The 22,784-nt window shown below is 46.3% G+C and overlaps 1 protein-coding gene across 2 annotated transcripts in view; it reads left to right on the forward strand.

The window, feature by feature from the left end:
* Positions 1-22,784, forward strand: part of C25H16orf62 (chromosome 25 C16orf62 homolog) — a 139,699-nt gene that overhangs the window by 110,395 nt on the left and 6,520 nt on the right. For both annotated transcript variants that reach the window (XM_005697540.3, XM_013974867.2), the window contains exons 27-29: positions 7,272-7,411; positions 14,590-14,755; positions 21,471-21,589. In XM_005697540.3, the coding sequence (XP_005697597.1) occupies positions 7,272-7,411; positions 14,590-14,755; positions 21,471-21,589 (425 nt within the window). The remainder of the gene's footprint in view (positions 1-7,271; positions 7,412-14,589; positions 14,756-21,470; positions 21,590-22,784) is intronic.

Genomic DNA, 22,784 nt, shown 5'->3' on the forward strand with positions numbered 1-22,784 from the left:
AATGATATCATTTCCACAGTGTGGCAGTGCAATGATTTCTTTAACTAGTCCCTTACGGTTGAATTGTTTTCAGTTTTTCTCCAGTCAAGCTAAATTGATATAAAAAAACCTTCATGCATGGAGAACCGTTGACTCAGTTATTCTCAGTAGCTGGGCAGCATGGGTAATACAGGTAATCCCAACATACCTAGTTTACTTAGTACCTTCAGCTGAGCCCTTATTTTCAGCTTCTCCCAGGGTTTGCTAGTGGCATATACTTTAGTGACCATTCTGTAGTTTCAGTGGCTGTGTGTTTGGGTGTGTTTGATTTCTCCTTGCCCTGGTAGAGGGTTCTAGAATATCATCCTCCTTTGGTATTCTGCAGACCCTTTGAAACTCCCCAGGTTGGGAAACAAAAACTTGTAACTTCAAACAAAATTATCAAAAGGTCAATGCTAGGCCTCCCTGAGAAATGAGGAGGTAGCCTGCCCTGGTTGAATTTCATCGTTGCTTGCTACTTCTATTTGCTTCTGGCAGAATGTCTCCAGATTAAACCTTTCAGAATGTGCCATTTGCTGTTAGAAAGTCATATTCTGCATTTAGCTGAAGGATTTAGAACAATTTTTTTCAAACCTGTTGAATCATGAACGGAGGAACTTGTTTCTTTAAAAAAAGGTGAATCAAATGATCAGGATGGTAAATTTGATATTGTGTGCCTTTTATCTCTTAAAAAAAAAATGGAGGAAAAAAGGAAATGGACCAAATTCCGCTTTTTGGCTGTAAAACAGAACAAAGATGTGCTTTATATACATAAAGGATTAATCTCCAAGACTGTTGTTAAGTAGTGGGTGAGGAGTTGCAAAATGGTGTCTACTGTGTGTTAACTCTGTAAAAAGAGGAAGAGAGAAAGAAAGGAGGAAACGTGTTTGTTCCTGTGTGCTCGGAAGCATACCCAAGCAGCAGATAATACTCTTTGCCTCTGGGAAGGGAAGCTGGATGGCCAAAGACAGGAGTGAGGGGAGAATTGCGTGACTCTTTTAGTTATTGAAAGAGAAATATATTTTTTTTAAAGTTAGATTTCTGAGTCTCTGTCTTGGATAGTCTGGTTTAATAGCCTCCATTTAAGGTGGAGCCTGGGAACCCATATATGTATTTTAAATAATAGCTTTTTTGAGAATTGATTCATGTAGCATAAAATCCATCCTCTTAAGGTGTACAGTTCAGTGGTTTTTAGTATATTTGGAATTTTGTGATCATGGTCATTAATTCCAGAACATCTCCATCTCCCCAAAAGAAAACCCCAAATCCATTAAGCAGTCATTCCCCACTCTGCCAACCACCAGTCTTCTTTTTGTTTTGATGGATTTGTTCATTCTGGTCATTTCATATAGAGTCATACAATGCAGATCTTTTATGACTAGCTCCATCCATTTAGCATAATGGTTTTCAAGAGTCATTCACATGGTAGCGTGTGTGTCCGTATATATGCAGCATCCATGTAGAACTGGAGGAGCCGCCAGATTGTTGTGCAAAATGGCTTTACCATGTTCCATTCCCCTCAGTTTGCAGATGGATGTTTGGGGCCCTGGGAGCTGCATTTTTTTTTTTTTTTACAAGGTCCTTGATGATTCTTACGATCAAGCAGTTTTGGAAAACACCGTCTCTGAGAGTAGCACGGTCCCGCTTCCTGTGACTGCAGGGACAGTGGCTGTGTTTCTCCTCCCCCAGTGCCCCGCAGCACTTGAAGGACATGCCGATTACTGTGCAGAGAACAGCAGCAGAATGCCTGTCTGCAGAGCAGTCGGCACCTCAAGAGAAAGGATCTCAAGCAGAATGAACTCAGGGGTGACATCAGCCAGGCCTGGGTCTATTTTTTCCTTTGTTTTAGTTTTTTTTTTTTTTTTGAAGATGAAATATGGAAAACAAATCTAGGTATCCCTTGAGACCTCAAGATTCAGATGGAGGAAGGCATAGCATGGGGGAGCCAGTGCATATATTGGGTTGGCCAAAAAGTTTGTTCAAGTTTTTCTGGAAGATCTTATGGAAAAACCCAAATGAACCTTTTGGCCAACCCAATACATGCTCTTTCTTCCCCCAGTGGAACAAGGGTAATACTCTTTATGAATTGGAATCTGATTTCTCCTTTTCCTAGAGGTCCTTAAAATTTTTTTCTTAACCCATTTTATGTGTAATTGTCTTCTCTGACTTTTAATAGCCACAATGAGTCAAGTGTTACTATGTGCTGTAGGTTATATAGAAATAGAGATATAATGTTGTGTACATGAAATTTACATAATGTTATCAACAAACTTCAGTTTTTTAAATATTATATTATGATTATTCTGAACTATGAGAAAGAAACTGTTTTCATACACACTAGAATGGCACCCCACTCCAGTACTCTTGCCTGGAAAATCCCATGGATGGAGGAGCCTGGTAGGCTGCAGTGCATGGGGTTGCTGAGGGTCAGACACGACTGAGCAACTTCACTTTCATGTTTCACTTTCATGCATTGGAGAAGGAAATGGCAACCCACTCCAGTGTTCTTGCCTGGAGAATCCCAGGGATGGTGGAGCCTGGTGGGCTGCCGTCTATGGGGTCGCGCAGAGTCGGACACAACTGAAGTGACTTAGCAGCAGCAGCATTTGAGTTCTAATTACCAAGACAAAATTAAGAAGTCTCCTAGACAAGACTTTATATATGGGGCAAGTCTTCTGAGGTTAGACATCTGCTTTGGAGCACTTCCTGCCTCAGCCCTTAAGTAACTATTCCTTTTAGCTCCCTCCTCTGGATGGGGCTTCAGTGGGGCAGCTGTGAGGAGCAGAGCGCTCAGCATGTAGTGGCTCCCTCCTTAATGAGTCATAGTAACGGGCACTTTTCTCAGGGCCACTTGGTAACAAGCACATAAATAGAATAAACAGTCTTTCAGGTTGTTCTGAGCAGAATTTTAGTTCCTGCCAAGAGAAGCTCTTCACCTTGTTTTCTAATGGACTTAATGTCCTTGTCGGAAAGTGGTGCCTGTGGAGCCAGGAGGAAAATGCCAGATGTGGTGGAGTCCAGGCCTGCCTGTGCTCTCTGGGGGGTAGTGTCAAGGGCAGGCTCAGCTCTTTTTTTTTTAGTTTTTGTGTTGTAGTTAAGTTTACACGACATGAAATTTACCATTGTAACCATTTTTGAGTGTACAATTCAGTGGCTTTAAGTACATTCACAACCCTGTGCAACCGTCACCACTCTCCATTTCCAGAACTATTTCATCATCCCAAAGAGCATGAAACTCTGTACCCGTAAAGTGGTAACTCTGTTCCCTCCTTCCCATTCTTCTTTATCTCTCTGAATTTGACCACTCTGAATACTTCACACAAGTGAAATCAGATACTGTTTCTCCTTTCGTCTGACCTATTTCATTTCAGTTCAGTTCAGTCACTCAGTTGCATCCTACTCTTGGTGACCCCATGGACTGCAGCACGCCTATCCTTCACCAACTCCTGGAGCTTACTCAGAGTCATGTCCATTGAGTCGGTAATGCCATCCAACCATCTCATCCTCTGTCGTCCCCTTCTCCTCCTGCCCTCAATCTTTCCCAGCATCAGGGTTTTTTCCAATGAGTCGGTTCTTCGTATCAGGTGGCCAGAGTATTGGAGCTTCAGCTTCAGCATCAGCCCTTCCAATGAATATTCAGGACTGATTTTTTTAGGATTGACTGGTTTGATCTCCTTGCTGCCCAAAGGACTCTCAAGAGTCTTCTCCAACACCACAGTTCAAAAGCATCAATTCTTTGGCACTCAGCTTTCTTTATGGTCCAACTCTCACATCCATACATGACTACTGGAAAAATCATAGCCTTGACTAGATGGACCTTTGTTGACAAAGTAATGTCTCTGCTTTTTAATATGCTGTCTAGGTTTGTCATAGCTTTCCTTCCAAGGAGCAAGTGTCTTTTTAATTTCATGGCTGCAATCACCATCTGCAGTGATTTTGGAGCCCCCCAAAATAAAGTCTGTCACTCTTTCCATTGATTCCCCATCTATTTGCTACGAAGCGATGGGACCAGATGCCATGATCGTAGTTTTCTGCATGTTGAGTTTTAAGCCAGCTGTTTCACTCTCCTCTTTAACTTTCATCAAGAGGTTCTTTAGTTCCTCTACACTTTCTTCCATAAGGGTGGTGTCATCTGCATATCTGAGGTTTTTGACATTTCTCCCAGCAATCTTGATTCCAGCTTGTGCTTCATCCAGCCCAGCATTTCTCATGATGTACTACTCTGCATATAAGTTAAATAAGGAGGCTGACAGTATACAGCTTTGACATAGTCCTTTCCCAATTTGGAACATTTTCAAACTTTGTCCATATTTCTAGCACATGTAAGAATTTCCTTCCTTTTTAAGGCCTTGTAATACCCCTTTGTGTATATGTACCATGTTTTGTTGGGCTTCCCACGTGGCACTAGTGGTAAAGAACCTGCCAGCCAATGCAGGAAACATTAAGAGACTCGAGTTCTATACCTGAATCGGAAAGATCCCCTGGAGGAGGACTTGGCAACCCACTCCAGTGTTCTTGCCTGGAGAATCCCATGGACAGAGGAGCCTGGCAAGCTACATACAGTACGTAGGGTTGCGAAGAGTCGGACATGACTGAAGTGACTCAGCACACACACACACTTACTATGTTTTGTTTATGTGTTCATTGGGTTGTTTCTACCTTTTGGCTCTTGTGAATATTGCTGCTGTGACCATTCATGTATAAATATCTGTTTGAGTCCCTGCTTTCATTTCTTTGGGGTAGACCCCTAGAAGTGGCATTGCTGTTGCTGTTGCTGTTAAATCACTTCAGTCGTGTCTGACTCTGTGTGACCCCACAGACGGCAGCCCACCAGGCTTCCTTGTCCCTGGGATTCTCCAGGCAAGAACACTGGAGTGGGTTGCCATTTCCTTCTCCAATGCATGAAAGTGAAAAGTGAAAGTGAAGTCGCTCAGTCATGTGTGTTCGACTCTAGCGACCCCATGGACTGCAGCCCACCAGGCTCCTCCGTCCGTGGGATTTTCCAGGCAAGAGTGCTGGAGTGGATTGCCATTGCATTGCTAGTAGATGGTAATTCTATGTTTACCTTTTTGAGGAACCACCAGACTATTTTTCCACAGCAGCTGTACCAGTTTAGATTCCCACCAGCAGTACATAAGAGACTTCAGTTTCTTTGCCAACACTTGTTATTTCCTGGCTTTTGTTTCTGTTTTTTGTCATAGTGGGTATGCTCATGGGTGTGAGATGATATTTCACTGTTTTTGATTTGCACTTCTCGTGATGAATGATTTGAACGTCTTTTCATATGCTCGATGACCGTTCGTGTATTTTCTTTGGAAAAAAATGTCTATTCAGGGTAACCTTCAGTCAGGTAACTTGTTTTCTCATTGTTGTAGAATTTCTTTTTGTGTTCTGGATGTAATAAACTCTTTATGACAGCTATCATTTGCAGACTTGCGTTTCTGTTAAAAAACACAAATCTGATTGTGTCGCTCAGTTCTAGTGCTAGTGATGGTCTTTTAAATTCTGCTGAGCTCAGTCTTTTACCATCCACGGGCTACTTTCACCTGGCCACTCACTTTCTGAGCTTGGTTTGTCATCTGGGCGTGGAAATAATTGTACCTTCCCCATAGGCCTGCTTGAGGACTGAGAATGTAAGTTGCCTTAAGACACCGCCTAGGAGTTCCTCTGGTTTCTATGAATAGTGCCACTTACTACTGTCTGGAGGCCAAGACAGAAGATCCTGCTGCTTCTGACTCTTTCTGGGAGGTTCATCTACCAGAACCCCTATATTAGGATGAGATCAGCTACTCCGCGTCTCGCTTAGAGCAGAGCACAGAGCAGGTTCCCAGCGGATCGGTGTTAATGAGTGTGATCACGTTGGGCTCACCACCACACTGCATGTCGGCAACTCTTGACCCCTCTGTATCAGTGAACATGCTAGGGTGCCACTGCTTGTCCCAGAAGCAGCCTGGGAGACAAGCTTCTGGAGCAGAGGGAACTTCAGGTAGTAAACCTGGTGTCTTTCCATATTGTGATTTTTATTCCCCCCGTTTGGAAGAAGGAAGAGAAGGCAAAACCCCACTCTCCAGCTTCAGATGCAGACTCTTCTCATTAAGGGCCGGCCTCTGTCCCCGGCCAGCCTGGGCGTCTGTTGTTGCATCTGCCCCTCTGCTGCGCTGGCGGGGCTCCAGTTTGAACTTGGGGTGCTGCCGGCCAGAGAGCTGTTTTCTCTGCATCACTGCAGGCCGTTTCAGAGTGGAAGTGTATTTGGACCATGCAAACGTTTGATCTTGTCGGGTAGTTTAAAATTTCATTTGTCAGGTCAGTGTTCTGTCTGGTTTGACCCTGAGGCTCTTTCTCATGGTTAATACTTTGGCAGTTCGAGAAGGAACTCTCTCTCTCCCTCTCCATCTCACTGCCCCCCCTCACCTCCAATCCTCCCCCTTCACCCCCTTCCTCCCCGTCTGTGTCCTCCTGTCGAGCCCTCTTTCTCAGCACCCCACTTCCTCTTCATCCCTCCTCCTCTCTTCTCCCCTCCTCTTCCTTCCTCTCACCCTTGGAGGTCTTCCTGGTTTATAGACTATTGCATATTTCTTAAAAGGCCTTCATTTTCCAGATGATTCCCTGAAACTGTCACCTAATCAGAGTCTTTAAAGCTATATGCGCTTGTGCACGCACACACACACTTTGCTTCAGACATTTCCATTGTTATTTCCTTAACAAATACAGCGTGCATTAGAGTAGATTCAGACAAACCAGAACTTGACCTGGGCTCCACCTCTGCGGCTGGACCCTCCTGCACGCACTGGCTCTATCATAGGACCAGGCACGTCTCTTTCCGCAGCTGTGGAGTGGGCCCTCGGACAGCACTTTCCTCCTGGGCTGGACAGGAGGATTGACCGAGCCAGTTCAGATGAAGCCTTCTATCCCAAAAACTGATTTCTGTACTCTCTGTGATAATTTACTGTGCACTTTTTTCACTTACTGTCTAAAGCCAGTTTGACTGAGGTTCTTGGAGCCAAATTGCTCCAAGAAGGAAGGAGGAGAAGAGAAGAGCTGGGAGGCAGCAGCAGCGCCTCTCACCCAAATGTTCCACTGAGTCAGTCACGGTGCAGAAACCCTCTTCGAGGACCCACCAGCTGTCTTGGGCCCTCGGTGTGGCCTGACTTCCACATGCCTCTCTCAGGCTTGGCTTCTGGGCCATGTGAAGAAGAAAGCAGACCCTGAATTTTTCGACATTCTCATATGTGGACTTCTCCTCTGTCTTGCAGCTGATGCCTTTTTCAAAGCCGCCATAAGCCTCGTTCCAGAAGTTCCCAAGATGATTAATATTGATGGAAAGATGCGGCCCTCAGAATCATTCCTTCTGGAATTTCTCTGCAATTTCTTTTCTACATTATTAATAGTTCCGGTACGTTTCCCCAGAAGACCTGTAGGTGATGTCTTTCTTTGACCTGTTTTATATACATTCTTTGCCCTAGAAGTGCAGGGATGTTCTATCTATATCTCTGTTGGTTTTGTAGTCAGATATTTGAATTTCTCAATGCATTTGTATTCATCTGTGTCCAGGGTATATAGTCAAGGCTGTCTGTATGGCGAAGGAGGTACTACTTGTTCAGGGCTCAAGCCACTGGACCAAAACACCTAGGGTGAAATCCCTTCCTTTCCTTCCAGCTCTGTAGTTTCAGGTGATTGTGTAACATCACCAGGGTGCAGTTTCCTCATTTACAAAATGGGCATAATAATAGTATCTACATGTCTAGGTTGTGGTGAGGATTAAGTGAGCAAATATACGTAGGTGGTTAGAACAGTGACTTGTGCTGTGCTTAGTCACTCCGTCGTGTCCAGCTCTTTGTGACTCCATGGACTGCAGCCGGCCAGGCTCCTCTATCCATGGGGATTCTGCAGGCAAGAATGCTGGAGTAGGTTGCCATCTCCCTTCTCCATCAGTGCCTTAGTATATAGTAAGCACTTGAAGAGGTAATGGTGATGTTATTTTGATGGCAAATACCAGAATACACAACAAGATAGTGAAAGTCAAAGGGCTGTTGTTGGAAGATGCTGGGGTTTCTTGTGGAATATAGGGGATGAATAGTCAGGTTTGGGCTGGAAGGAATCAGGGCCACTCCCAGGATCCAGCATTAGGGCCCTCACCCTAGTTGGGGTTCTTAACTTGGGGTGCACCTAACCCATGGGGATCTGGCAGAGCAACCACGAATTCAGATGAGAGAGAGGAAAAAAAACCTTTCTTTTTACAAACCTCAGTGAAATTTAGCTTTTCACTTCATTACAAGTCCCAGGCAGTGAACCACAGTACCAGTTGTAGTAACTGGGACTTTATCACCAAAATAATCAGCAGTATGTTTATATCACATTTCAGGTGTGAGAGACATTTCACAAGACTATCTACATGTTTCCTTCCTTCACAAATGCAATCGTTATTAGGCCCATTGGCTAGTTCTGTTATTTAAATGTATTCACCAAGAAGTAATAGATTACAGTATAACAGATACGTTGAAAAAATATTTTGGCAACTGTATTTCAGCATAATTGATTTCCTTTGTGGTCTTATGTATTTTATTTTCTGCTTTAGAAATAGAACTCTGAGTTGTGTGTAGGCTTCACCAGGTCATGAAAAGTCCAGGCACAAAATGGGTTGGCTCATGGTGAAGCCAGATGTGCGTAGGAGCCACAGATGCTTTTTAAAATATAGTCTTGCTCTGTCCCATCCCCACTTCCGTACTGAAAGTCTCATTCCCTAGGTAAGATTGGCCCTGGAATCAGCATTTTTGAAAGCTCCCTTGAGTCAATTATAGGTGGTCCTAGGACCACACTTTAAGAAATGTCCCTCTGGTCTCAGGCCATGAAACATTCAGCTCCCACAGGTATGGGGTTACTTTGGGGTGATGAAAATGTTCTAAAATTGTGATGATGATTGTGAATATATGAACTCTGTGAATATACGAACAACCAACAAATTATGCATTTTAAGTGAGTGAATTGTTGGGTGTGTGAATCATCTCAGTGAAGTTGAGAAAACAAAAACTGAGTTGCTCCCAACTTTCCAAGTTCAAATCCCAAATTCTTTGAAGAGAACCTGGGATGTTCGGGAGGCAGGCTTGATGGTCAACTTCATTGTGTTCTGGTATCCTTCTTAGTAGTTTATAGTCACTCTCTCTGGTTTTTTGCTATTCTAGTTATTTGTCAGGTGATAAAATCAGGATTTCTGATGAGGAAGTGGATCAGTGTCATAGTTTATTGATTAATTGGGTTACCTTTTCCTTCTGCATATGGGGTTTTCTCTGTTAAAAAATCACTGGAGTCTTGTGCTTGGAGTCAGAAACTTGTGTTAGTCCTGACCCAATGACTCGACAGCCTTGTGGCCTTGACAAAGTTTTGTAACTTTCAGAGTCTCCGTTGTCACCTTTTTAAAATATCATCCAGATACACACCTAGCAGAGCCGCTGTGAGGGTCGACTGAAAAGATCGCTGTGAAAGTCCTTCGTGAACCAGAAGCTTGGTCCCTGGGATCACAGGCTGATGACCAGTGGGTGGAATCTAGCCTGGAGACACACTTGTTGGCTGCATCATGATGGAAAACATTTGGAACGAATTACCCCCATTTAAAATTTGTAGATCACAGAGAAACCCAGATTTCTAGTTCCTTGAGAAAAAATCAGGTCCAGCCCTATGAGGCCCGCGTTCTCCGCCTGGCCAGTTGTCCTCAGCTGGAGAGCAGCTGCCTGTCCTAGAGGGGCACGTGTACTCTCTCTAGGTCTCTGGGCGCCTCTGGGTCCATTAAATCCTTTTCTGTTGCTTACCTGTTCCCTGAGGCATTCAGGTAACCCTACCCCTGTCAGACTTCATTGTTCCTGATAGTGCTCTGGCTTTTGCCAGGATTTCTCAAGATGTTAAGATGGTTCTAGCCACAGTTTGGGACTTACTAGGTGCCTTGTGCCATGCTAGCTCCCTTTGTCAATATCCAGTCTCTAGGATTCTGCAAGGCAGGACCTGGGAGGCTTGCCTGGGGTTGCACCGCTGGTGAGAAGCAGAGCTGGGAAGTCTGTGCTACCCCAGAGCCTGTCCTGCCTGAAACATTTGCAGGAGGCTTTATTGCTCAAGATAGTTGGAACTCTACAACCCTACATCCCTCTTATGGGACACAGCATAGTAACTACTGGCTGGCTGCCCGGGTGCCATGAGATGTGAAGTCTAAAGAGCCAAGGTTGAGTGCTTACCCGTCTGAGTCCGGAGGATGGGCCAAGTGCGAACCCCACTGTGGTCAGTAGGTTCAGCAGGAGATGACTCCTGTATCCCTTTTTACCTGGTTCACATTGTTACCTTTCTTGTCGTAACTTTTATTATTTTACTTTTAAAATTTAATTCTTTAATTGTAAGGACACTTACCATGTCTGCCCTCTTAACACATTTTTAAGTGTATGATGTAACTTTGTTGACTCAAGGCCCCACACTGTGCAGCAGATCCCTACAGCTTATTCATCGTCCTTAATTGAACCTTTAAACTCATTGATTAGTGACTCCCTGTTTTCCTCCCGCTCCAGCCCTTGAATTCCACTCTTTGAAAGGACTATTCTAGATGCCTTATATAAGTGGAATCATGGTGTATTTGTCTTTCTGGCCTGTTTAGCTCACCATAATATCCTCAAGGTTCATCCATGTTGTCGTATATGATGGCATTTCCTTCTTTTTCATACAGCTGGATAACAGTCCGTTGTATGTGTATGCCACATTTTCTTTATCCGTTTATCTATCAATGGACATCTTGTTGGTTTCTACCTCTTGGCTGTTGTGATGATGCTACAGTGAACATGAGAGCACTAGTATCTCTTTGAGATATTAGGGATTTCAAATGTTGATGAAGTACCCAGAGGAGGGGACTGCTGGATTACATCACAGTTCCACTTGTAATTCTTTGAGGTACCTGCATACTGCTTTCTGTAGTGGCTACACCATTTTGCATTCCCACTCCAGAGCACAAGACTTTTTTAAAGAATGGGTTTGAAAAGCTTTGACTCATTTTATTTGTTTAGGAAAAAAAAAAAAAGGATGCCATTTTAGACCAAATAAAATAACTGGTCCACTTTATTCATACTTATGAATACAGAGGTGAACATTCCCCCAGGACAGCCCTCTCTCCTTAGCAAGCAGCCCCACTTTGGGAGCATTCTGAATCATTCTGCTCTGGTGTTAGCAGTGGTCAGCCTCTTGGTGGACTGCAGAACAGTTTTCTCCATAATCTTGAACTAACATATTTCTTTGAACAACTTTTGGTAGAACAAGGAAACTAGAATGAATTGAGCAAGTTTGGTGTGAACCACTGCGGATGCCTAATTTTGATTCAGTTGAAATTTGTAGGCAATGGAAATGTTCCCCCTCAGTTTTCTGGCACTGATCACCAGGACACAGCAGGGAAATGTCTTCTCTCCTTCTTATCTTAGTGAAAAGGTCCAGCTGTCAGCATAACATGGTATCCAGATGCAAAGCTTCATTCATTGCATCTACCCTGCAAATATTTGTTGATCTGGGAATGGAGGAGTGAACAGAAATGTCTGCTTCCATGCAAGGAGACAGACTCCAAGCAAATCAATACTTAACTCCGGTTGTATAAAGTGTCATAAAGAATTACAGGCACTTCTGAAAGACTCAAATTTTGAAGGGAAGTGGGTCAGGGAAGTGCCCTGAGAATGTATGATTTGAGCTGAGCTCAGAGGAAGACTGGTAGTTCTGTAAGGGTGGGGGGTAGGGTGACATTTGGGGTGGAGGGAACAGCATGGGTAAGGCCTTGAGGTGGGTGGGGGGCACCCAGCAGCACTGGAGGGACTGGAAGAGAGCCGCGGTGATGGGAGGCTAGAGGGGCATGAGCTGGCAGGACGGCAGGGTGGCAACAGCGAGGCCAGGGAGCGCCACAGACCCCAGAGTCACCCACAGCCGCTCGTCTCCATGGCGATCTGTCTCCTGGCCTCCAGCTGCTCTGTGGCCCCCCGCCCCCACCCCACCAATGCTCCACTTCTCTTTGCTGCACTTGCTCCCAGCCCCTCTGTGTTCTGGCTCCTTTTGTAAAGGACTTGAATATTATTTAACAGAGAGAGAGCCAGCCAGCAGTTCACCAGTATTCACTCCAAACAACCCTGTGATTATCCTCCTCTCACAGAAGCAGGCCCTGGCACAGAGAGGTCAAGTGACTCGCCCAGGGTCACCAGCCAATGAGCGGCCAAGATAGAATTCCAAGCCAGGATGTGTGTGCTCGGCGCCGTCTTCGCTGCCTCTCAGCTCTCCTGGGAAGTTAGTTGTTTCCAGGGTATGCTTTCTCCCGAACAGTGATGTTTAATAGAAGGATTCCCGCAGACCAAGGACCCAGAGGGACACTGCGAATGGTGGGAGCCAGGCCCCCTTTCCTCCAGCTGAGAGAGAGAGAGGGCTGCGTCCCTCCCAGGTGCCCCTTGGGAGCCACCTCCTGGGTGTTTGCTTGCTGCCGGGGAGGCAGCCTTGGCAGAGACCTCGGGAAAACCTTTTCCCGCTCGGATTGTCTACTGAATCCAGGATCTTTTCTTAAGTTCTTTTTAAAATCTGTTTGCCTTGCTTCAGTTGCTGGCACTGGTACAATTTCTTTTGAAAATGTTACAGCCACTGAAGCATGGCTATTGTGTGGAAAATGTTTTCCTTGTAGAGAAGGTTGGAAATAATCTCTTCGTCTCTTCAGGTTAAAGCTCGTGGGAACAGCTTCCTACAAACCTTCACGTCTCCGTTACCCCTTCTTCCACCTTTTTGAAGGTGTGTCGAATGCTCTCTCATGATAGTTATGGCAGTTTGTATTGAAAATTACTGGACCATTCACATTGTTGTCTCTTTCCAGGGCAGATCCTGAAATAAATATATTTTGAGCATCCACATAGCGGAACAAAATAGCCTAGTTAGAAACAGCTGCTAGCAAAGAGAGACAGTAGTAAGCTGCCAGCTGAGCCTGACTCTGGCAATGGAAGGCAGACCACAGCGTGGGCAATTTCACTGTGTATCGTTTGAGGCATTCAGATTTTGGAGCATCGTGTGTCTTCTTTCGTGCCGATACCGTAACAGCAATTTCTGTAGATGTTATCAGCTGTACAGATCATCTCACACCCCTCCACCCTCATTCTTACCCACTGGAAGTATTTCTGCTGTGGATCCACACTTTGGATACGAAGCCATGAACTCCCACCCACCTCAGTTATCACGCTTCTACCCCGAGCCTGAATTTAAAAGAGCTGACTACGTGCATGCCTTTCCCCAACTAGCCCGCTCTAGCTCATGCCTAAGTCATCTGTCGAGAGGCATTATATAGAGTACTAGCACTTAGGAATGTCCCCTCTGGAGCCAGACTCCCAGGGCTCAAATCCTGGTTCCCCTGTCCCAGCAGTGTGGCTCATTTCCCATCTGAAATGGGGCTGGGGGGGCGGGTAGTGGTCATAAAAGTATCTTTCTGAAACAGAGAAAAGCTATGGTAGCCATGATAGCTACCATAAAAGTTAGCTACTGTTTTTGTAGCCACCTCAGTATCTAGTACATGGAAGGTGCTCGAAAAATGTTATCCTTTCAACATCATTTACCTACCAAGTGCCTGCTGTGTGCCCAGCACTGTCCCAGCAAGCAAAGACAGGAATAAGGGCACCATTCACAGTGTGTTCCCTGGGCCGTCCTAGAACTGTATTATCGGTAAACACAGAAGATAAAATACCTGCCCTCCTAGAGGTTTTTAGGCCAGGATGCAAAAAAGATCAAGAGATATTGTTCACTAAAAGAGTAGGTAAAATCAGATGCTGAGAACTGCTCTGAAAATATGAGATGGTTGACTTGATACAGAGACTAGGAGAAGATGCTAGGGGCTCTGGATTGACTATCACAGGAGGAGCTAACGTGTAAGGTGAGGTACGGCAGCTGTCAAAGGAACCAGACGTCTCCCCTGGGTCGGGGAGATTCCCAGGAGGAGGAAGTGGCAACCCACTCCAATACCTTGCCCGGAAAATCCTGTGGACAGAGTAGCCTGGGGGGCTGCAGTGCATGGGGTCACAGAGAGTTAAACTGAGCACAAGCATGATCTCCCAAGAGAGGATCCTCAATTTAGCTGCTAATGTTGCTGAACGCCCTAAAGAGCAAGGCTGTATTTAAAGTCAGTGCCTTTGGGGGTGACAGTGATCATTTGGGGGTTTACCCGAGGTAGGTGGCTTCTACTGTGCCATCTGCTGCGAGCCCTGCAATCTAGCTTTTGTAGTTGGAAAAACAGGGCTTTTTACTCTTACGCACATAAGAGCAAGGTTGTAATTTTGGAAACAGGCCATTAAACTGACAGGTAACTTTGCTTTCTTTTCTCAGACCCTAGGCTCTCAAACCTTGTCTCCCCAGACTAGTGTGCTGATTAGTAAAGTTAACAGCAGTTTGCCGCTTTTCTCTCTATTGTTTAACCACAGCTGGCACTTCGATTTTTCTGTAGCTGCTAAAGGGAGGGACCTGGATTTCTGTCTTGATTTTTTTCTTTTTTTCCCCTTCTGCTTCACATTTAGGATTATTTATTCTTTTGTTTTGGTCCTCCACTAGGACCATCCTGAACACGGAGTCCTGTTTCTTGTTCGAGAGCTGCTCAACGTGATCCAGGACTATACCTGGGAGGAGAACAGCGATGAGAAAATCCGCATCTACACCTGCGTCCTGCACCTGCTGTCTGCCATGAGCCAGGAGACCTATCTCTACCACGTAGACAAAGGTAGCCAAGTCCCCCCGCCAGACTGCACCGTGTTTGAACTCCTGAGTGGCAAGTGCGCAGTTTTCATTTTCTTTTGTGTTTACCCACCATGAACTTCTAGTTCAGGGCCCTGATAAATTTGTCCAATGTAAGAATTACCTGGAGCAACTCTTAAAAAACACAGATTCCTGGGTCCCATCTGTCTCTTCTAAATTAGATTGCCCAGGAAGAGACCTGAGAATTTGTATCTTTCACGAGCATCCAAGATCATTTTGACACACAGATGAGTTTGGAGAAGTACTCTTTCGGATCGGTGATGCCTTGCGTGTGCCACAGAATTTCTAGAACGGTGGTTACATATGCATATGTGTGACCTTCACCCCGGGCCTATTCCTTTCCAGTCTCACATGGGTCCTGGTCTTAGAGCAGTTGCTTGGAGAAAGGAGATGGCCTTGTACCCCCATCTGCAACCAGCCGTTTTGAGCTTGTGGCTGCAGGTTTGGGGGCAGCCTCTTCATGTCCTGGAGATAACATGGGACAGTCCCAATTCCAGACTGCCACCCATTGAGCCTCAGCATCTCCCTACTTGTCAGAGCCTCAGTTCCTATTTTTGGTTTCCAAAAAAATGGCCCTATTGTTAAAAGTGCTTTGGCCAATACCTGTATACTTTAGGGTTTAAGCACTTGGAAATTTTAGGGAATGGATTTGGAGTGCTGAGGGTGGCCTCCTGTCATAGCTCTCAGGGGGTTCCTCTGGCTGGGATTTAGGGGCTGAGGTTTTGTAGGGACGTACCTTGGGGAGGCTGGTGAACGTTGGAGTTGATAGTTTCCATGGTCAGAGCTCCTACTGCATGCCAGGTACGGCCCCAGACTTGGTGGGCCTCTTTCTCCTCTGATCCTGCAGTGCTGTGAGGAGAATGAGCATTGGTGTCCCCATTTTACACTTGAGCAAGGGGAGACTCCAAAAGACAACAGGATTTTACCAGCCACGTGGTTTCCAGAGCTCAGGGCCAGTTGGTGCTGTGAGTGGAATTCACTGTGGCACATGCGTTATGCTGCCTCTGTGATTACAGAATAACAGTGTTTTAATTAAAGTATATGGTTGTACACGGGGGCTTCCCTGGTGCCTCAGTGGCAGTCTGCCTGCCTGTGTAGGAGACATGGGTTTGACCCCTGGGTCAGGAAGATCCCCTGGAGAAGGAAATGGCAACCCACTCCAGTGTTCATTCCTGAGAAATCCCATTGACAGTAGAGCCTGGTGGACTACAGGTCATGGGGTTGCAAAGAGTCAGACCCAACTTAGCAACTAAACAACAGCGATGGTTGTATACTCATACAGCAAACCATAAAGCGGTGAATTATCACGTGATGAGTACCACTTGGGAACCACTACTCAGATCAAGATGTCAAACATTACTGGCTCTCCAGAAGTTCCCTGCATGCCCCTGTCCAGTCAGCACCACCACTTGCCTCTCTATAGATATACTTCTCTCCTGCTAATATTACAAGTTAGTTTGTTAGTCTTTTCTTTTCCATGAATGGACTCATTTAGCAAGCATTCTAAGTGAGTGTCTGGCTTCTTTCACTCAGTGTTATGTCTGTGAGATTCTTCTGTGTTGTGTGTAGCTGTTGCTTATCCTTTTGCTTTGCCGTGTAGTATTCCACTGTGTGAATATACCAGAAGTTATTCCTTCCCCTGTGGATGGAGTTAGGGGCTGTTAGGAGGAGTGCTGCTGTGAACATTCCTGAATATGTAGCTCTCGGGTTTCGTGTCTGTTGGGTATATGCCTGGGGTGAAATTGCTGGCTTGTGGGATTTCCTTGTGTTCTGGTTGGTACCATCTCACAGTTTTCCAAAATACTTACACCAGTTTACACTCTCACCAGGCATAAATGAGGTTTCTGGTTGTTTGCTTGATGTGGTCCGTCTTGTTCGTTTTGGCTCTTCTGCTGAGTGTAATTTGCATTTCTCTCACAGCTAATGCAGAGAAGGCAATGGCAGCCCACTCCAGTGTTCTTGCCTGGAGAATCCCAGGGACAGAGGAGCCTGGTGGGCTGCCGTCTATTGGGTCGCACCGAGTCGGACACGACTGACGCTACTTAGCAGCAGCAGCAGCAGCACAGCTAATGAGGTTGAACTTTTCCTGTGTTTCTTGGCACTTTTATTTTCTCTCTTGGTGAAGGGTTCATGGAGGACTCAAAACAGTAGAGAAGCTTTCGAAGCCCAAACGCTGCCATGGAAGTAGGTCTGGAAATCCTGGGCCTTGTCAGAGGCGCAAGCCCTCTCCTCGCTTTTTGCTTCCTTCAGCGGATTCCCTGAATCCTATCTCTACAGAACACAGCAGGGCAGACTGTAGGAGCTGGAGCGCCAGCACAGGAGGAATCTAGTTTTCTAGCTTTTAGAGATGAAAAGAGAAGGGTGGGTTTTCTCTGCTGCCTTCTTGGCTAGCTCTGTTCACCCTGGATGCACAGTTGTGACCTGACAGTTGTCTTAGTAGGAGAGAGAGTCCTGGGGGAGCGTATGAGGCCCACAAGATGGGGGCCCCATTTTCCTGTTAACAAGCGTTCGAACTTTTGAAAAACTGGGGTCAGATTTTTTTTTTTCTTTTGCGTATGAAGTATGCCTAGGCTGTTTTCTTTCCAGATGAATAAGAAGAGAATGTTCTGAAATTACCTGGAGCCATAACTCCAGTGCTTTCATGCGAGGAAATGAGAGAGCGTGCTTGCTGTGGAGAGGCAGGACACTCCTGACACTGACGTTTAACGTGCAGATAGACATCTGGTTGGAAGAGTACAACCCAGGGGCCCGTGGGAGGTCATCACAGCCCTTTCACTCCTCCACATCGCCTGCCAGCCCTTGAAGCATTCGGGGTCGTGACCCCAAGGCCAGACAGATGCAGAGATCCTGGGCTATTTTTAGTGGCCATTTGCCAGGGATTTCATTTCTCCCCATTGCGAGCACCCTGTCTGGACTCTCCAAGTGTTAGAGCAGAAACAGAGGGACGGAGAGAAGGGGGAAGTGGAGAGTCAGGAGCTACTTGGCTGGAATCCAGAGCGGGTCCGAGTTCAGGTGTGGCACTCAGCACTCCTGACCCTATTTTTCACTTTCTCTGTGAATTTTCTCCCGTCAGCGTTCAGCCTAGATCTCACTGATTCTGTAATTCCATCCCAAGCCTGGATTTTAGGACCTGGAGCCCCCAGGGTTGCTGTCTCTGGCCCTGCAGTGCATATGGTGGCGATCGTCCGTTTGCTCGTCTGCGTCTCGTTAGGGGCTGTGTGCTCTGTGAGGGCAGGGCCGGGTCGGCCCCCCCCCAGCCACCAGGCCTCCAGCTCCTGGAACCCGGCGCGGAGCGGGTTCTCACCCAGCCCGTACTCTGTGTGTGTGAGCGGCCTGCTCCAAGCACGCCTCTGGCCCCTCTGGGCAGGGTGCCTGCAGCTTGGGTGGTTGGCCACAGGCGGTCCTAGGCCTTCTGTCTTCTCCGCTGCTGCTGGGCTAATCTGAATGAGAGTAGGTTCCAGCTCGGAGTGAAGACGGGGAGTTTATGCCAGGAACTATCCTAGTCCTCGGCAGCAGGTGTGAGAAATTCCTTCACCAGCTGCAGTCTTGCCATCCCGCAAAATCTGATGGTGGTGAATGGCTGAATCAAATTCTTTCTCTTCTTACAAGAATGACTGCCATCTTCCACATCATGGACCGCTGAGACACAGCAGCCAGAGCTGACTCAGAAATCCTAGGGCGGTTGGTTGCCTGCAGCCCACGGCAGTCCACTACCAACCTGTGTTATGGTAACGGCTACAGCGCCAGCAGCCGCCTAGGAGAGCACCCCAGGACAGTCCCCAGCAACGGGCAGTTCAGAACTGGAGTGGAGGTTTCATGCGGACAGAGAAGCAGGGAGAAAAAGACCAACTGTTGTCCTTATTTGCAGGCAATATGTCTACAGCCTGCTTACAAAAGATTCAGCCCCAAAAATGGCGTATATGTCTGTGTGCGTGTGAGAGTGCGGAGAGAGCGAGAGCGCCACTGAAGGGCACAGTGGCATCAAGTGATGCTGGCGAGAGAGGCCGCTGTTCAGGGTCCTGTTATCCCCCTGTTCCACAGCCTTGACATTCAAGTAAGAACCGGGGATAAAAGGAGTTAATTATTCTTGAAGTAGCAACCAGAAATGTACATAAAGCATCTCTGAAGTTACCTTACCAGTTAGTTAATTACTGTGTACCTGTCCCATTCCCCCCAAAAATTCAAGACAGTTTACAGGAAATATATAAAATAATTGAAATGTAATTGTCTTTAATTGAAAAAGTTGGTTCTTAGAAGCTATAAATGAGGAGATACATAGCTTTATATGTCCATGTGTGATATATATGGGGCTCCACTATGTATACTGTTTCGTCACTTTATTGATAGTATATTATAAATATCTTTAGTAGTAGCCGTAGTATAGTGCAGTGTAGTACATGGTAGTTAACTATAGATCATAGACTTTTATTGTCTTCATAATATTTTATTTAATGCTAATGCCACAGAGCATTGAGTCAAAACTCTTGGTATGCATTTCCACTGCTTCTCTTCTCACCTTTATACACATTTATGATGAACATACAGTAACCATATAATGAGCATTGTTCTCTCTAATGTGACAGTGACTGTCACATACATGCATCTTTGTGCACCTGTGGGATGATTTTCTTAGAGTGGATTTTCCCAAGTCAAAGATCTGGCCTTCTTCTAAGACCTTTTTTTTGGGGAGTAAAATAGATATAAAGTTTACCATTTTAGCTATTTTTAAGTGGACAGTTCCATTTTATTAAGCATATTTGCAGTGTTGTGCAACCATCACTATTATCCATTTCCAGAGTTTCATTATCCATTTCTAGAGTTTTTTCATCCCTCCAAACAACTCTGTATCCAGTGAACAATAACTGCCCGCCTCCTCCTCGCCCGGCCTCTGGTGGCCTCTGTTCTATTTCCTGTCTTCATGAATTTGCCTCTTCTAGGTACTTCATATGAGTGGAGTCATACAGTAGATGTCCTTGTGTGTCTGGTACATGTCCCTTCCCATAATGCTTTCAGAGTTTACCCATGTTGTAATATGTATTAGAATTTCATTCCTTTAGGATTGAATAATATTCCATTGTACAGATAAACCACATTTTGCCTACCCATTCATCCATCAGTGGATACTGGGGTTGTTTCCACCTTTTGGCTCTTGTGAATAAGGCTGGTATGAACATTCATGTACAAGTGTCTGATTGAGTCTCTGCTTTCAGTTTCTTTGAGCATATCTAACATTGGAATTTCTGGATCCTGGGCAGTTCTCTTTAACTTTCTGAGGAACCACTGAGCTTTTCCACAGCAGCTGTACCATTTTACATCCCCACCAGCGGTGTACGAGGCTTCTAGTTTCTCCACACCTTCACCAACACTTTGTATTTTCCTTTTTGTAGTTGCTGTTGTTTTTAAATGATAGCGAGCCTAATAGACGTGAAGTAGCACTAGACATTTCTTAAGGCTCTTCTTACTGATTTCCAAACCATGATACTCCCACCAGTAGCTTCCACAGGCCTACATCAAAGCCAAGTGTTCTTTTTCACCTTTGTTAATCTGATAGGTGATTTTTTTTTTTAAGTCCTTCTGTGGTGTTAGTTTTCTGTTCTTTGATTTCTAGTGAAATCAAACTTTTTTCCATAAAATTATTGGCCATTTAGATGTATGTATGATATATTGACAATTAATGTATTTGCCAATTTTCCTGTAAGTGACCCTAATGGGGTCACTTTTTAAAAGTTCAGAAGCCATCCCTGCACATTGTTCCTGGACTTTTCTTGTCTTCATGCAAGCACCTATTGAACCTGATCCCCTGGTTCTGTGGCCTGTTGTCAGCGGTCCAGGGAACAGTTCTGTGCAGACCCTGTCCTGTCCACAGCTGGTGACCTTGACCATGATGGGACTGGTATTCCTGTCTCTTGAAGAATTTTCCAGTTTGTTGTGACATCTATTTATGCTTATACGAAAATAGCTCCAAGAATCATTAAATGGAAAAAAAAAAAAAGTACAAAACAGCACCCTATAGAGTCTCTGTTCTTCCTGACCCAGAGGTCATGCTCCGTATAAAGGTCAACAGGAAAGAGGCAGAGGGAGGTCAGACTTAGGCTGTTCTTGCGTCTGGTCTTTATACAGACAGCAGCTGTGATGGGAGGTACCCAAGGAGAGAGGGCACTTTGGTGAGAAGATTCAGGTTTGCAGGAAGACATCAGAGAAGCTTCCATGCCGTCTGCGGGAGTTTTGAGGAGGAATGACAGGACAGGGGGCTGGGGGCGGTGCTTAGCTTGAAAGGAGCTTCCCCCTTTGGGATCCTGGCTGGGGTGGGCTCTGAGACTCCATGTCCCCATCCATTATCTCTTGCCTGTGCTAGTTATGAGGACCCTGTGAAGTCTGAGCCCAGTGCCTGGCCCACGGTGCTCAGTATTGACAACCATTCTGATGGTCACTGCGATGCTTGCTGTCCCCTCTGTGCCAGCCCAGAGGGGACAGACAAACGTCCATGCTCCTGCTGTCTGGCTCAGTCATCCGGAAGGCCAGGTATTTTCTCCGTGATTCCCAAGGGCCCAAGTCAGCAGGAGATTCTGGCCATTTCCATTTGCCCTGCCATGCGCTCCTGCCATGTGCTGATACCGGTGCCACGCGGCTGCCTCTCCCTGGCCTTGGGGATGTCTCACAGCTCTTGTTTCTTCCATCAGTCGACTCCAACGACAGCCTCTATGGGGGAGACTCCAAGTTTCTGGCTGAGAACAACAAGCTATGCGAGACGGTGATGGCTCAGATCCTGGAGCATCTGAAAACCCTGGCCAAGGATGAGGTAGGTGCCTGCTGCAGCCCCCCACTCCTGCCACTTGCCCCCAAACCACAAGTTCCCAGGGTGCTTGGACACTGTTTCGTCCTGAGAGTAATGTGCTTGTGTGAAGACTGTTCATCGAGGGCCCCGGGGCCTTTGTTGCCGCCGTTTTCTCTGCCTGCACTGCGCCTCCCCACCCAGGGTTCCCCTGGCCGCCCCACTCACCATTCTAGTCACAACTCAAGTACCTCCTCAGAGTGGCCTTCCCTGACCCCTGTCTCAAGCAGCCACGCCCTCCTGCATCCCTCTGAATCTCTGCATGTGTCCCTGTGACGCTTTGGTGTGCTCTGAAACAGTGTGTGTGTGTTCACTTGTTAGTCACCCGCTGCCCTCACCAGAATGTAAGCTATACATGGCCAGGCCCTGGAGACTGGGGTCTTAGAGACCTGCCTGTGCTGGAGACGGGGTCCTGGGATCCCTCTGTCCCTCACCTCAGCACCCTCCCCTGCAACCTGGCGTGCCGCGGGCGCCAGTCTGAGCATGTTGAGTGAATAATAGCGTGCACTTGCACACCTTAGCTCTTTTGATGCCCTCAACAGGCCTATGATGTGGGTGCTGTGTTTATTCTCCTTGGATAGGAAAGAAAACGGAGGCTCAGAGAGATTTCCAGAGCCCCGGGTTTCCTCTGGTTGTGACAGAACAAGGTTCCTGGCCCAAGCCCCAAGCCTGAAGCCTTAGCCATTGCACTGCCCTCCTCAGTAAGGCCTTTCCCCTTGTGAAAGTGGAAAGTGGCATATGGTGTCACCCCGCCACGGCAGCAGGCTGTGCTTTCCTTGCCTTTCGGTTTTGCTTTCCTTTGCCTTGGCTGCACGTTGCGGCTTGCTAGTCCCCCAGCCAGGGACTGAACCCAGGCCCTTGACAGCAAAAGCGTGTTGTCCTAACCATTGGACACCAGGGGGTTCCCATTCCAACGTCTCTTACGCAAAAGTGTAGTGTGGGGAGCTTTGTGTGCATTGTTTCGGCTGACTCTCATCATGGTCCAGTGAGTGGGGACAGCTGTTATCCCGTTATACTTTAGAGAAACTGAATCCTAGAGTGGCAGCTGTGCAGTGTGGCCCAGGCAGTCTTCTAGAACCCATGCTCTGATCCCTGAATATGTTCTTTTACCAGATGTTGCCTTTTCAGAGCGGTTTTTTGCATATTTTCCATATAGATAGAT

This window comes from Capra hircus, chromosome 25 (genome assembly GCF_001704415.2).
Source record: "Capra hircus breed San Clemente chromosome 25, ASM170441v1, whole genome shotgun sequence".
Taxonomy (NCBI): domain Eukaryota; kingdom Metazoa; phylum Chordata; class Mammalia; order Artiodactyla; family Bovidae; genus Capra; species Capra hircus.